Consider the following 13,845-nt stretch of genomic DNA (forward strand, 5'->3'; position numbering starts at 1 on the left):
CAAAAATGGAAAGGGAAGAAAAAGCCTCCAAAAAGCAGCATAGACATTTTCTGGATGATTTATGCCCAAAATCTTGAGAAATTGTCCCTATCAAGTCATTTACATTGTTGGGGGGAAAAAAATTAAGAAGTATCACCATTAATGCTTAGGCTCAATCATGTGTGAAGGAGGCCTTCCACAACCAAGGAAGCTGAAACACTTACTGAATGGCCTGCCACAACTCCAGCAGCGGTAAGCCTTCAGCGCAGTGTGTAAAGCTCTTTTGCTACTGAATTTCCATCACAGAGTGTCAGCAATTTGCATTCATAGGTATGAAAGTAGATTGTAAACAAGGGGCCAACAGCTCAAAGCTACTCATAGAAGAAAAACAGAAATGTTCGGTATGAGTGGAATGTCTTCAGTGACCGCTGTCCTATATCTAAAATACAGAATTACACTTCCTTAAATTCCTCGATACACTCCGGGCATAAGGGGAGCAGGCCCCAGTGATGGGGAGGGGAGTGGGGAAATCTTGCACATTCTGCTTTTTAAAGGAAAAAATGAAATCAATCTGCCAATCTAAGAGATAACAGAAAGCCAAGAATCTATTATGTCTCTAACGTACAGGCACGTCATCTTTCTACAATCCTGAGTAGGAGCAAGAATAGCCTACTGACACCAGACCAAATAGAGCCCTGGGAACAGACCCACAGAAGAAAGCAAGGATAGACTACTGACACCAGACCAAATAGAGCCCTGGGAATAGACCTACAGAGGAAAGCAAGGATATACTACTGACACCAGACCAAATAGAGCCCTGGGAACAGACCCACAGAAGATAACAAGGATAGACTACTCACACCAGACCAAATAGAGCCCTGCGAACAGACCCACAGAAGAAAGCAAGGATAGACTACTGACACCAGACCAAATAGAGCCCTGGGAATAGACCCACAGAGGAAAGCAAGGATATACTACTGACACCAGACCAAATAGAGCCCTGGGAATAGACCCACAGAGGAAAGCAAGGATATACTACTGACACCAGACCAAATAGAGCCCTGGGAATAGACCCACAGAGGAAAGCAAGGATATACTACTGACACCAGACCAAATAGAGCCCTGGGAACAGACCCACAGAAGAAAGCAAGGATAGACTACTCACACCAGACCAAATAGAGCCCTGGGAATAGACCCACAGAGGAAAGCAAGGATAGACTACTGACACCAGACCAAATAGAGCCCTGGGAATAGACCCACAGAGGAAAGCAAGGATATACTACTGACACCAGACCAAATAGAGCCCTGGGAATAGACCCACAGAGGAAAGCAAGGATATACTACTGACACCAGACCAAATAGAGCCCTGGGAACAGACCCACAGAAGAAAGCAAGGATAGACTACTCACACCAGACCAAATGGAGCCCTGGGAACAGACCCACAGAAGAAAGCAAGGATAGACTACTGACACCAGACCAAATAGAGCCCTGGGAATAGACCCACAGAGGAAAGCAAGGATAGACTACTGACACCAGACCAAATAGAGCCCTGGGAACAGACCCGCAGAAGAAAGCAAGGATAGACTACTCACACCAGACCAAATGGAGCCCTGGGAACAGACCCGCAGAAGAAAGCAAGGATAGACTACTCACACCAGACCAAATAGAGCCCTGCGAACAGACCCACAGAAGAAAGCAAGGATAGACTACTGACACCAGACCAAATAGAGCCCTGGGAATAGACCCACAGAGGAAAGCAAGGATAGACTACTGACACCAGACCAAATAGAGCCCTGGGAACCGACCCACAGAAGAAAGCAAGGATAGACTACTGTCACCAGACCAAATAGAGCCCTGTGAACAGACCCACAGAAGAAAGCAAGGATAGACTACTGACACCAGACCAAATAGAGCCCTGGGAATAAACCCACAGAGGAAAGCAAGGATAGACTACTGACACCAGACCAAATAGAGCCCTGTGAACAGACCCACAGAAGATAACAAGGATAGACTACTGACACCAGACCAAATAGAGCCCTGGGAACAGACCCACAGAAGAAAGCAAGGATAGACTACTGACACCAGACCAAATAGAGCCCTGGGAACAGACCCACAGAGGAAAGCAAGGATAGACTACTGACACCAGACCAAATATAGCCCTGGGAACAGACCCACAGAAGAAAGCAAGGATAGACTACTGACACCAGACCAAATAGAGCCCTGGGAACAGACCCACAGAAGAAAGCAAGGATAGACTACTGACACCAGACCAAAGAGCCCTGGGAATAGACCCACAGAAGAAAGCAAGGATAGACTACTCACACCAGACGAAATAAAGCCCTGGGAATAGACCCACAGAGGAAAGCAAGGATAGACTACTGACACCAGACCAAATAGAGCCCTGGGAATAGACCCACAGAGGAAAGCAAGGATATACTACTGACACCAGACCAAATAGAGCCCTGGGAATAGACCCACAGAGGAAAGCAAGGATATACTACTGACACCAGACCAAATAGAGCCCTGGGAACAGACCCACAGAAGAAAGCAAGGATAGACTACTCACACCAGACCAAATGGAGCCCTGGGAACAGACCCACAGAAGAAAGCAAGGATAGACTACTGACACCAGACCAAATAGAGCCCTGGGAATAGACCCACAGAGGAAAGCAAGGATAGACTACTGACACCAGACCAAATAGAGCCCTGGGAACAGACCCGCAGAAGAAAGCAAGGATAGACTACTCACACCAGACCAAATGGAGCCCTGGGAACAGACCCACAGAAGAAATCAAGGATAGACTACTCACACCAGACCAAATAGAGCCCTGCGAACAGACCCACAGAAGAAAGCAAGGATAGACTACTGACACCAGACCAAATAGAGCCCTGGGAATAGACCCACAGAGGAAAGCAAGGATAGACTACTGACACCAGACCAAATAGAGCCCTGGGAACCGACCCACAGAAGAAAGCAAGGATAGACTACTGACACCAGACCAAATAGAGCCCTGTGAACAGACCCACAGAAGAAAGCAAGGATAGACTACTGACACCAGACCAAATAGAGCCCTGGGAATAAACCCACAGAGGAAAGCAAGGATAGACTACTGACACCAGACCAAATAGAGCCCTGTGAACAGACCCACAGAAGATAACAAGGATAGACTACTGACACCAGACCAAATAGAGCCCTGGGAACAGACCCACAGAAGAAAGCAAGGATAGACTACTGACACCAGACCAAATAGAGCCCTGGGAACAGACCCACAGAGGAAAGCAAGGATAGACTACTGACACCAGACCAAATATAGCCCTGGGAACAGACCCACAGAAGAAAGCAAGGATAGACTACTGACACCAGACCAAATAGAGCCCTGGGAACAGACCCACAGAAGAAAGCAAGGATAGACTACTGACACCAGACCAAAGAGCCCTGGGAATAGACCCACAGAGGAAAGCAAGGATATACTACTGACACCAGACCAAACAGAGCCCTGGGAACAGACCCACAGAGGAAAGCCTGTTGTCCTACGTCTGGGATCTACTTGCTAAACAGCGGGAAGTCATTTGGACAACTTGACAAACTGAAAGGTCACTTTCCTGCTTAGACCCAACACCAAGGAGGTAGGCAATGAGGACGGCATTGTTTTGAAGACAGGATGTTTATATTATTGGACTTAGCAGGAATAGAGGCAATAAGACAGAAATTTCTAGAAATGAAAGACCCCTTCTCTTATAGGATGGGAGGGGACATACTGAAACATATGTTCTCTTCGTCTCACAGATGTTTTCATTATCTGACATTTTAACCTTACAACAAAAAGTCCTTTTCATCCTACAAAATTGCAATATCATCAGGCCACCTTGGCTAAAAAGATCAGAGAGATTTTTCCTCACATTGCTCTAACCCCATTTAGCCTTCTGTTATGTCTGAGATGAACCTGTTAAGACACAGACTAGACATATAGTTATTTTTCATACAATACACATTGCACACAAGTAAATAAATTTTTATTTCATCTCAAATATTAATCATCTCTCCAGACAGGTCTGTATCAGAATATTGCACTGTACCATTCCTCAGTTATTTCTCATAGATATTGTAGTGCAGCGGTAGCACACTTATGCAGTGAGGAGGTAGTGACCCACAAAGTTCAAACACAAAACTCCTTTAATGTGTTTCTTCAACGGATTAAATGTCCAAAATACACACAAGTGCATATAATTTCAGTGCACAGTATTAGTGTCCATTTCACCGCACTACATATTACACGGCATCCTTCCATGTACAGTCACTAAACACACTTGCCTTCCCTTTCACCAGTAGCCGTGGGCGACTGCACCGCCTTGTCAACGTCTCTTACAGCTTTTACACAGTACACGGTATCCTTTAGATCGCAGTCACTAAACACGCCAGTCTGCCTCTGACAAGTTATCGTGGGCGACTACACCACCATGTTAATGTCTCTTTGCTCACAGCATAACACAGTCCATGATATCCTCTGGATCGCATCAGGGAACCATATCCTCCTGTTTGCAGGCACTAAAGACGCCAGTCCTTCTTTAACCGGTTGCTGTGGGCAGCTGCAGCGCCATGTCCGTTGCGGGCGCCGGACATTTCAGCTGCCATGGTTATTCGGCTCTGCTTGCTTGTGTCGCTTCACACACAGCCAGCGCTCTGCAGGGCCTCTGCTGTGCACTCTTGCCGAAAACCAGATTCACACTGACATTACATCTGACACACCCAAACTCTTTACTGTATGGCTTTTAATAAAGAAACCTGTTGCCTTCAGTCACATGTAAAACCCGGGCCTGGAATAAAACTGACTGCATGACTTCCACCCTGCAGTCTGTTTCACAACACAACATCCCAGAACAGGTTTTCCCTACATCTTCCTTGGACACTAGCATGTCCAAAGACTACACTTATTTTTACTATTTCTAGCCTGCATTGCAGCCACTGCTATGCCCGTGACTGCCATGCACTCCTATGGCCTTTATATGCCTCCGTGAACAACGTGGGGAGAGAAGACACAGCGACCCCTACCTGTGACACCGGTCACTGCCTCACAATATGTATGAATAAAAACAAACTGACAACTGGGTGTCACTATTACAAATGTCTACAGGGTGTGTCTCAACGCATTCCAGCATTGTCAACAATGATTGGACAGCCTGAATTGTGTAGGGACATACCCCAAACTGGTAACACCTAGTTAGTAATACAGTGGGGTAAATAAGTATTTGATACACTGACGATTTTGCAAGTAGTATTTCTGAGCTGCTTCCTGACAAGTCATCCTTACCATATGAGGTGAGAACTTGCATGGAGCCCCAGACCAAGGAAGATTGACAGTAATCTTGTTATATACAGCATTCCGTGATATACCTTTCTTGGACCTAGATGAGTCCATATCTAATGTATGGAGAGCTGTATATAATTTCTGTATATTTTGACCAGAAGTCATTGGTTTTCTCCCTTTTATGTATATATGTACTTCACCTGTTCACCTGTATTTTAACACGTGTATATTTGTACAGCACACATATAATATATTTGTTTTACAGTGAGGTTTTGAGAAAGACCGTGCCTGGTCGAAACGTTAACCTTGTTGTCCGCAATCACCCTCCTTTTTTCTTTGAAAGTTATTTGGTGGTGCCTGTACACGTGAATAAAAGCAACTAAACTTTCTACATAAACGCAAAGACTTGAGTGCGGCTGTTTTTCTCTTGTATATTTGGCTTTGGATGTCCAGCCAGCACCTCCCTTCCTGAACTTTACAGTGTGCACATCATATCTCCCTCTAGATCACTATGTAGAACGGAGATTATTTTTTCAATGCAAGCATATAACACTCAGAATGAGCTTGCAGAATGCTAAAGTTTTCCAAGCGATCTGTAGCATCGCTTGGAAAACTGACTGACAGGTTGGTCACACTTGTCAAACATACTGTTTGACAAGTGTGACCAACTTTTTACTATAGATGCTGCTTATGCAGCATCAATAGTAAAAAGATATCATGTTAAAAATAATAAAAAAATTAAAAAAATGGTTATACTCACCCTCTGCAGACAGCCGATCTCCTCAGTGGTGTCCGTTCCTATAGATGGTGTGTGCAGGACCTTCGATGATGTCACGGTCACGTGACCGCGACGTCATCGCGGTCATGTGATCGCGACGTCATCGCAGGTCCTTCACACACACCATCTATAGGAACGAAAGCGGCAGCATGCACCGCTGAGAGGCGGGAAGACTCCGGGGGCCATCGAAGGTGAGTATATGACTTTTTTATTTTAATTCTTTTTTTTTTTTTACCAATTATATGGTGCCCAGTCCGTGGAGGAGAGTTTCCTCTCCTCCACCCTGGGTACCAACCGCACATGATCCGCTTACTTCCCGCATGGTGGGCACAGCCCCGTGCGGGAAGAAAGCAGATCAATGCATTCCTAGGTGTGCGGAATCCCCGCAATTCCGCAAATTTAATGAACATGTTGCTTTTTTTTCCGCAATGCGATTTTTTCACGGACAAAAATGCAACATTTGCACAAGAAATGCGGAGTACACTTAAAATAATGGGAGGCATATGTAAGCTTTTTTTCGCGTTTTTATAGCGAAAAAACGCGAAAAAAACGCGACAAATACTGAACGTGTGCATATGGCCTCAGACTTGAATTGAGAAAATTCAATAGTGACCTCTGCTGCACATAGCAGCCACAGTCACAAATGAAGTCAAGTGTTGCCGGAGCGCCAATGACTATGGCAGAAGACAGTGACCGGTGAGTATGTTTATACCATCATTACACATATACAGAATCTCCCAAGCTAAAGGGCAAATAAACAAAAATGCACTGGAGTGAAGCTTGAAGTCTCCAACGATCACTTCCAAAAAAGTAGAGAGTTATGAGTTAAGTGGTCATATTGAAAACTTAAGATTTTTATTAAAAGGGGTATTCACATTGTCTCTTGAGGAGTTCAGAGCAACGCAGTCTCCTTACCTCCTGGTATCTGGTGGGCATGGACTCCTTTGAATGACAGCTTTGGTGAACAGCAGAGCTGTAGCATTAGTAAAACTATAAAGCTCTGCACAAGTTCAGCTAGCACACATTCAATTCTCAGTGGTTTGTGCTGAGTTCTACTCTTATCACTGCACTTACGCAGAGATTACACAGCATTTGAATAAGCACACAGCTCTGAGCAGCGTGATAAGGAGACCTGCTTTGAAAGACATGGGGCTAATGATTTTGAAAGACTTATAAAAGAAGCTAAGAGGGAGGGGGAGGGAGGTGAGTAACCGTTGTATAGAAATCAATAGACCAAAGAGAGGTGGCATGATTATTAGAAGTTAACCTCTTTAGTCAACAATGTGTAGTAGTTACATTCCAGGAGAATGTGGGCAGGCTCTAGTGGCCAAGCTTCTTGGAAACCAGCTGTACACTATGAAAGATAAAAGCTGTTATTGTAGGAGAATTACAGCAGGTAGAAAAAGAAAGTCAATTGAGAACTTGCTTATTTTCATGCCGTCTGATTACATCAATTTATCAGCTTGAAAACACCTTTAATTCTCTCAAATAAATCATTGCCAATTACTTACCCACAAAACCATCTTTACCCACAAGTTTCAATGCAATCTTGTCCGCCAGCACAGAAGAACTGCCATGTGCAATGTTAGCAAATGGTCCAGCATGGACAAAAACTGGAGATCCCTGTAAGAAGCCAGAAAACCATTTATAACCTGAATGCACAAATATAACATGACCAAGTTATATTTAATCCCAAAATTACAGCCATATTATATTCATGCAGCTTAAAGTATATATCCAAAGAAAAACAAACTTTGCATTATTCTTAGTATAAAGTTGTTTTTATTATTATTATTATTATTATTATTATTATTGTAATCCTAGATTTCAAACTTGAATTTTCACATGGAAGTCAATAAACTAACAGGTTTTATGTAGACAAAATAGTACAACAAAGAGTTTGGCCACCTTTTTTTTTTTCCTTTTTTTACTGATTTGAGTGGTGGTGATACCCACCACCTCTGCCAAACAGCTGTTACCAGTGGTGGCCGGAAGTTCTCGAATACTGTGAGAACACATCAGCTCCACAAAAACCATAGTAGTAGCAGCCGGGTAATAAAATCCACCTCTTAATTATTTGAAGTCACTATAGAAATGACGAAGCTGTTGTGTTTCGGCAGCACCCGAGAACTTCCAGACGCTAGTAACAGCTGATTGGCGAGGGTGTCAGGTGTTAAGCCCATCAACAAAAAGTAGTGGCCAATCCATTTAACTACATAAGTATGCTTTCCTCATACAGGTTCTTCTCACAAAATTAGAATATCATCAAAAAGTTAATTTATTTCAGTTCTTCAATACAAAAAGTCATTACAAACAGAGTGATCTATTTCAAGTGTTCATTTCTGTTAATGATTATGACTTACAGCCAATGAAAACCCAAAAGTCATTATCTCAGTAAATTAGAATACTTTATAACATCAACTTGAAAAATAATTTTAAAATCCGAAATGTTGGCCTACTGAAATGTATGTTCAGTAAATGCAGTCAATACTAGGTCAGGGCTCCTTTTGCATCAATTACTGCATCAATGTGGCGTGGCATGAGGCGATCAGCCTGTGGCACTGCTGAGGTGTTATGGAACCCCAGGTTGCTTTGATAGCAGCCTTCAGCTCGTCTGCATTGCTGGGTCTGGTGTCTCTCATCTTCCTCTTGACAATACCCCATAGATTCTCTGTGGGGTTAAGGTCAGGAGATTTTGCTGGCCAATCAAGCACAGTGAAGCTGTTTTTAAACCAGGTATTGGTAATTTTGGCAGCGTGGACAGGTGCCAAGTCCTGCTGGAAAATTAAATTTCCATCTCCAGAAAGCTTGTCAGCAGAGGGAAGGCATGGAGTGCACCAAAATTTACTGGTAGACGGCTGTGCTGACTTTGGTCTTGATAAAACACAGTGGACCTACACCACCTGGCTTCCCAAACCATCAATGATTGTGTAAACTTCACACTAGACCTCAAGCAATTTGGATTGTATGCCTCTCCACTCTTCCTCCACACTCTGGGACCTTGATTTCCAAATGAAATGCAAAATGTACTTTCATCTAAAAACAACACCTTGGACCACTGAGCAACAGTCCAGTTCTTTTTCTCCTTGGCCCAGGTAAGACACTTCTGGGGTTGTCTATTAGTCATGAGTGGCTTGACACAAGGAATGCGACACTTGTAGCTCATGTTCTGGATACCTCTGTGTGTGGTGGCTCTTGAAGCAAGGACTCCAGTAGCAGTCCACTACTTGTGACTCTCCCACAAATTTTTGAATGGCTTTTTCTTAACAATCCTTTCAAGGCTGCGGTTATCCCGGTAGCTTGTGCACCTTTTTCTACCACACTTTTTCCTTCCACTCAACTTTCATTAATATTCTTGGATACAACACTCAGTGAATAACCAGCTTCTTTAGCAATGACCATTGTGGCTTACTCTCTTTATGGAGTGTGTCAATGACTGCCTTCTGGACATCTGTCAAGTCAGCAGTCTTCCTCATAATTGTGGAGCCTATTAAAACTATAGGCTATTAAATGCTTGGGAAGCCTTTGCAGGTGTTTTTTGTTAATTTTTCTAACTTGCTGAGATAATGAATTGGGTTTTATTGGCTGTAAGCCATAATCATCAACATTAACAGAAATAAACACTTGAAATAGATCACTCTGTTTATAATGACTCTATATAATATGTCACGGTTCACGGGGAGGATACCTTAATCATCCCCACCACTCACACCAATTTGTCATAAACCGGGGTTATTTGGTTGCCCCTGGTTCCTTCTGAAGGGGATTTATCTATATCCCACTTCCCAATTCCGGTTTTGGAACTTGCAGCTCTCTGGAGCCCCCCTTACCCTTAGGTCAGACAGGGCACTGCACCTAGGATAATTAGTCGCCAGAAAGATTGCCTTACTTTGTACTGGCTAATGGGCACACTGCAGCGAGGGCGATATAACTATTCCCACTCAGGCAGGAACAATAATTATAAAGACGCCAGTCGCTAGAAAGGCTCCCAAACGCACAGTACAAATTCCGCTGCCACCAGCTGCGATTTCTTAATTATTAACGGGTCCGGAGCCAACCCAGATTAGTAGCGTATTTCACTACAGTGGACGTGACCATACGTTACAGAGCAAGGAGAGACAAAGCTAGTAATTTTATATTTTACTCCAAAAAAAGGTAGGCAGTGTTTACAGAAGTATAAAAAGATATTATAAAGACAAGTGTCGTATGTACAGTACAATTACAAATAAAATGGGATTAAAGTTGAAGAGAACACTTACATTTCGTTCAGATCATCTCCTGGCTGCCCATGTCCTCAGTCCAGAGCCTCTCACCTAGCCAAATCAGTTCTCATGCTTCTAGGGCCAACATGACTAGGGCCAACAGCCTGAAACACTGTCTGCGAATTGAGATACTGATTTGGCTCTTATCCTAAGTCATATTGCAAGACTCGTTAAAGGGTTCATTGTGACTTGTAGGATCACTACTTCCAATAGGTGGCGCTATAGAGTTCAAGTCCTTTTTCTCTGAATAGGCAATATGCATATCTAAAATGTACGAGTTCCACTTTTTGTATTGAATAACTGAAATAAATTAACTTTGTGATGATATTCTAATTTAGTGAGAAGCACCTGTGCAAGTCATATAATCGATTCAATAGCACTAAACACAATGACGCCTTAACTTCTATTGTTCTTCAGCACAGCAATTACTCAGTGGTAAACAAGACATGATACTATCAAGTCCACTTAGGGTACTGTCACACAGTGCAATTTTGAACGCTACGACGGTACGATTCGTGACGTTCTAGCGATATCGTTACGATATCGCAGTGTCTGACACGCAGCAGCGATCAGGGACCCTGCTGAGAATCGTACGTCGTAGCAGATCGTTTGAAACTTTCTTTCGTCGCTGGATCTCCCGCTGTCATCGCTGGATCGTTGTGTGTGACAGCGATCCAGCGATGCGTTCGCTGGTAACCAGGGTAAACATCGGGTTACTAAGCGCAGGGCCGCGCTTAGTAACCCGATGTTTACCGTGGTTACCAGCGTAAAAGTAAAAAAAAACAAACCGTACATACTCACCATCTGATGTCCATCAGGTCCCTTGCAGTCTGCTTCCCTCTCTGACTGTGAGCGCCGGCCAGAAAGTGAGAGCAGATCACAGCGGTGACGTCACCGCTGCGCTCTGCTCTCACTGTACGGCTGCACTCAGTCAGAGCAGGAAGCAGACTGCAAGGGACCTGACGGACATCAGATGGTGAGTATGTACGGTTTGTTTTTTTTTACTTTTACGCTGGTAACCACGGTAAACATCGGGTTACTAAGCGCGGCCCTGCGCTTAGTAACCCGATGTTTACCCTGGTAACCAGCGAACCTCAGCATCGCTCCAGCGCTGTGATTGCAAAGTGTGACCGCAGTCTACGACGCTGGAGCGATACTCATACGACGCTGCGACGTCACGGATCGTGCCGTCGTAGCGACGAAAATTGCACAGTGTGACAGTACCCTTAGTCCAAAGGAGCTGATGTTAATGAAAGAGGATGATGAAATCTTAAAAATGTTTTTTATCTCCATTAATGCAGAGAAGGGTATTCACTTACATAACTCTTAATTTCCTAGAACAAAATGTTATACAAGTTACTTGAAGTTAATGAAGCCATCAAATGTTCCTGCTAAATCCAGGAAGTATGATATTTATTCCACACATTTACAGCTCATAGTAAAAACGGCTTGCGATTTCTGGAAGCTGATTTTTTATTTTCTTAAGGAAAATGAAGAGAAATGTTCCTTCTCTTTTCCTGATATTTTACATAGAATTCAGTGGACGCTAAATGGCTACAGCCTTCATACTTGCGTCAGAACTGTTCGATCCATTTGACCGAACTATGAATGCCGCAGCCCATCAGCAACCGTTGATCGGTCTGGTAATATAAATGTTGTTACTTTTGTTATATGGGTCACTTAGAGGAGTATTCCCATTTCTAAAATCCTATCCCAATATATAGAAGGTGTAATAATGATAATATTAGCAAATGCCTCCAATTAGAAATGTACAGTTTTTTGATTCGCCATTTTTCTTTTCTCATGTGCCGGGATTGTAGGACCTTAGGTATCATGGTTATGACTAGAGATTAGCAAATTTGATCGGGTCAGGGCTAGTGTTGAGCATTCCGATACCGCAAGTATCGGGTATCGGCCGATACTTGCGGTATCGGAATTCCGATACCGGGATTCCGATACTTGCCGCGTATCGGATACCGGAATCGGAAGTTCTAAGATTCAAAAAGCAGAAATTCAGCCAATGAGATGGATTCCAAGTGTGGGCACATCCTGTTTAGCATGGAGGGCATGAAACTACTGGCAAGGCTGTGATTGGCTGCTGTAATGATGTCATGATGCAGTTTAAAAGTCGCTGGCGCCATTTTGCGATCACTCTGCTGTGAATTCAGTTAGTGACAGGACGCTGTTTGCTGACTGAGGGACAGTTTAGAGATAGCGATTTGCTTCTTTGTGCTTTCCAAAGGCTAATTTAGCAACCGCTGTGTTCACCTACTATTCACCTTGCTTGTGCCTTGTAGCGCTGTTTTCACAGCGATCTGCAGGGTCTGTGTGTGTGTGTGTGTGAGTGCAGCCCACTCTCCAGTCTGAGTGCAGCCACATAGGCCATCCATAGTTGGTTGTAGTCAGTTCAGGGAGGGTGGTTCATTGCCTCATACTGTTCTTTTTTTTTTTTTTTTTTTTTTTTTTTTCCAAGTAGTGTAGTCTGCTGCTAATTTATTTAAAAAAATCCTATTAGTGTCTTTCCACCCGTCTCCAGCTAATTTGTGGAAAAACACTACATAGGATAAAGTAGAGGAGGGTTTTTGGGCCTTGCAGCGCCGTTTACGGCTGTCTGCACGGTCTCCGTGTGACTGCAGCTCGCCCTGTAATCTGTGAGCAGCTATAGCCTGGTTGTCTCCAGCTCAGGGTTTTTCACTGCGTCATACCGCCAAATCAATTTTCTTTTTTTTCAAAGTAGTGTAGTCTGCTGCTAATTTATTCAAAAAAATCCTATTAGTGTCTTTCCACCCGTCTCCAGCTAATTTGTGGAAAAACACTACATAGGATAAAGTAGAGGAGGGTTTTTGGGCCTTGCAGCGCCGTTTACGGCTGTCTGCACGGTCTCCGTGTGACTGCAGCTCGCCCTGTAATCTGTGAGCAGCTATAGCCTGGTTGTCTCCAGCTCAGGGTTTTTCACTGCGTCATACCGCCAAATCAATTTTCTTTTTTTTCAAAGTAGTGTAGTCTGCTGCTAATTTATTCAAAAAAATCCTATTAGTGTCTTTCCACCCGTCTCCAGCTAATTTGTGGAAAAACACTACATAGGATAAAGTAGAGGAGGGTTTTTGGGCCTTGCAGCGCCGTTTACGGCTGTCTGCACGGTCTCCGTGTGACTGCAGCTCGCCCTGTAATCTGTGAGCAGCTATAGCCTGGTTGTCTCCAGCTCAGGGTTTTTCACTGCGTCATACCGCCAAATCAATTTTCTTTTTTTTCAAAGTAGTGTAGTCTGCTGCTAATTTATTCAAAAAAATCCTATTAGTGTCTTTCCACCCGTCTCCAGCTAATTTGTGGAAAAACACTACATAGGATAAAGTAGAGGAGGGTTTTTGGGCCTTGCAGCGCCGTTTACGGCTGTCTGCACGGTCTCCGTGTGACTGCAGCTCTATCTGTTGTCAGTTCAGCCCCCAAAAAATAAATAAATAATAAAGTTCACCAAACACACCATTTACACCACTTTACATTTGTGTAGGCCACATTAGCT

General features: G+C 43.7%; 1 protein-coding gene across 2 annotated transcripts in view; it reads right to left on the reverse strand.

Annotated features, from left to right (window-relative positions):
* Positions 1-13,845, reverse strand: part of MTHFD1L (methylenetetrahydrofolate dehydrogenase (NADP+ dependent) 1 like) — a 310,972-nt gene that overhangs the window by 133,316 nt on the left and 163,811 nt on the right. For both annotated transcript variants that reach the window (XM_077283047.1, XM_077283048.1), the window contains one exon: positions 7,575-7,686. In XM_077283047.1, coding sequence (XP_077139162.1) covers positions 7,575-7,686 — 112 coding nt within the window. The remainder of the gene's footprint in view (positions 1-7,574; positions 7,687-13,845) is intronic.

This window comes from Ranitomeya variabilis, chromosome 2 (genome assembly GCF_051348905.1).
Source record: "Ranitomeya variabilis isolate aRanVar5 chromosome 2, aRanVar5.hap1, whole genome shotgun sequence".
Taxonomy (NCBI): domain Eukaryota; kingdom Metazoa; phylum Chordata; class Amphibia; order Anura; family Dendrobatidae; genus Ranitomeya; species Ranitomeya variabilis.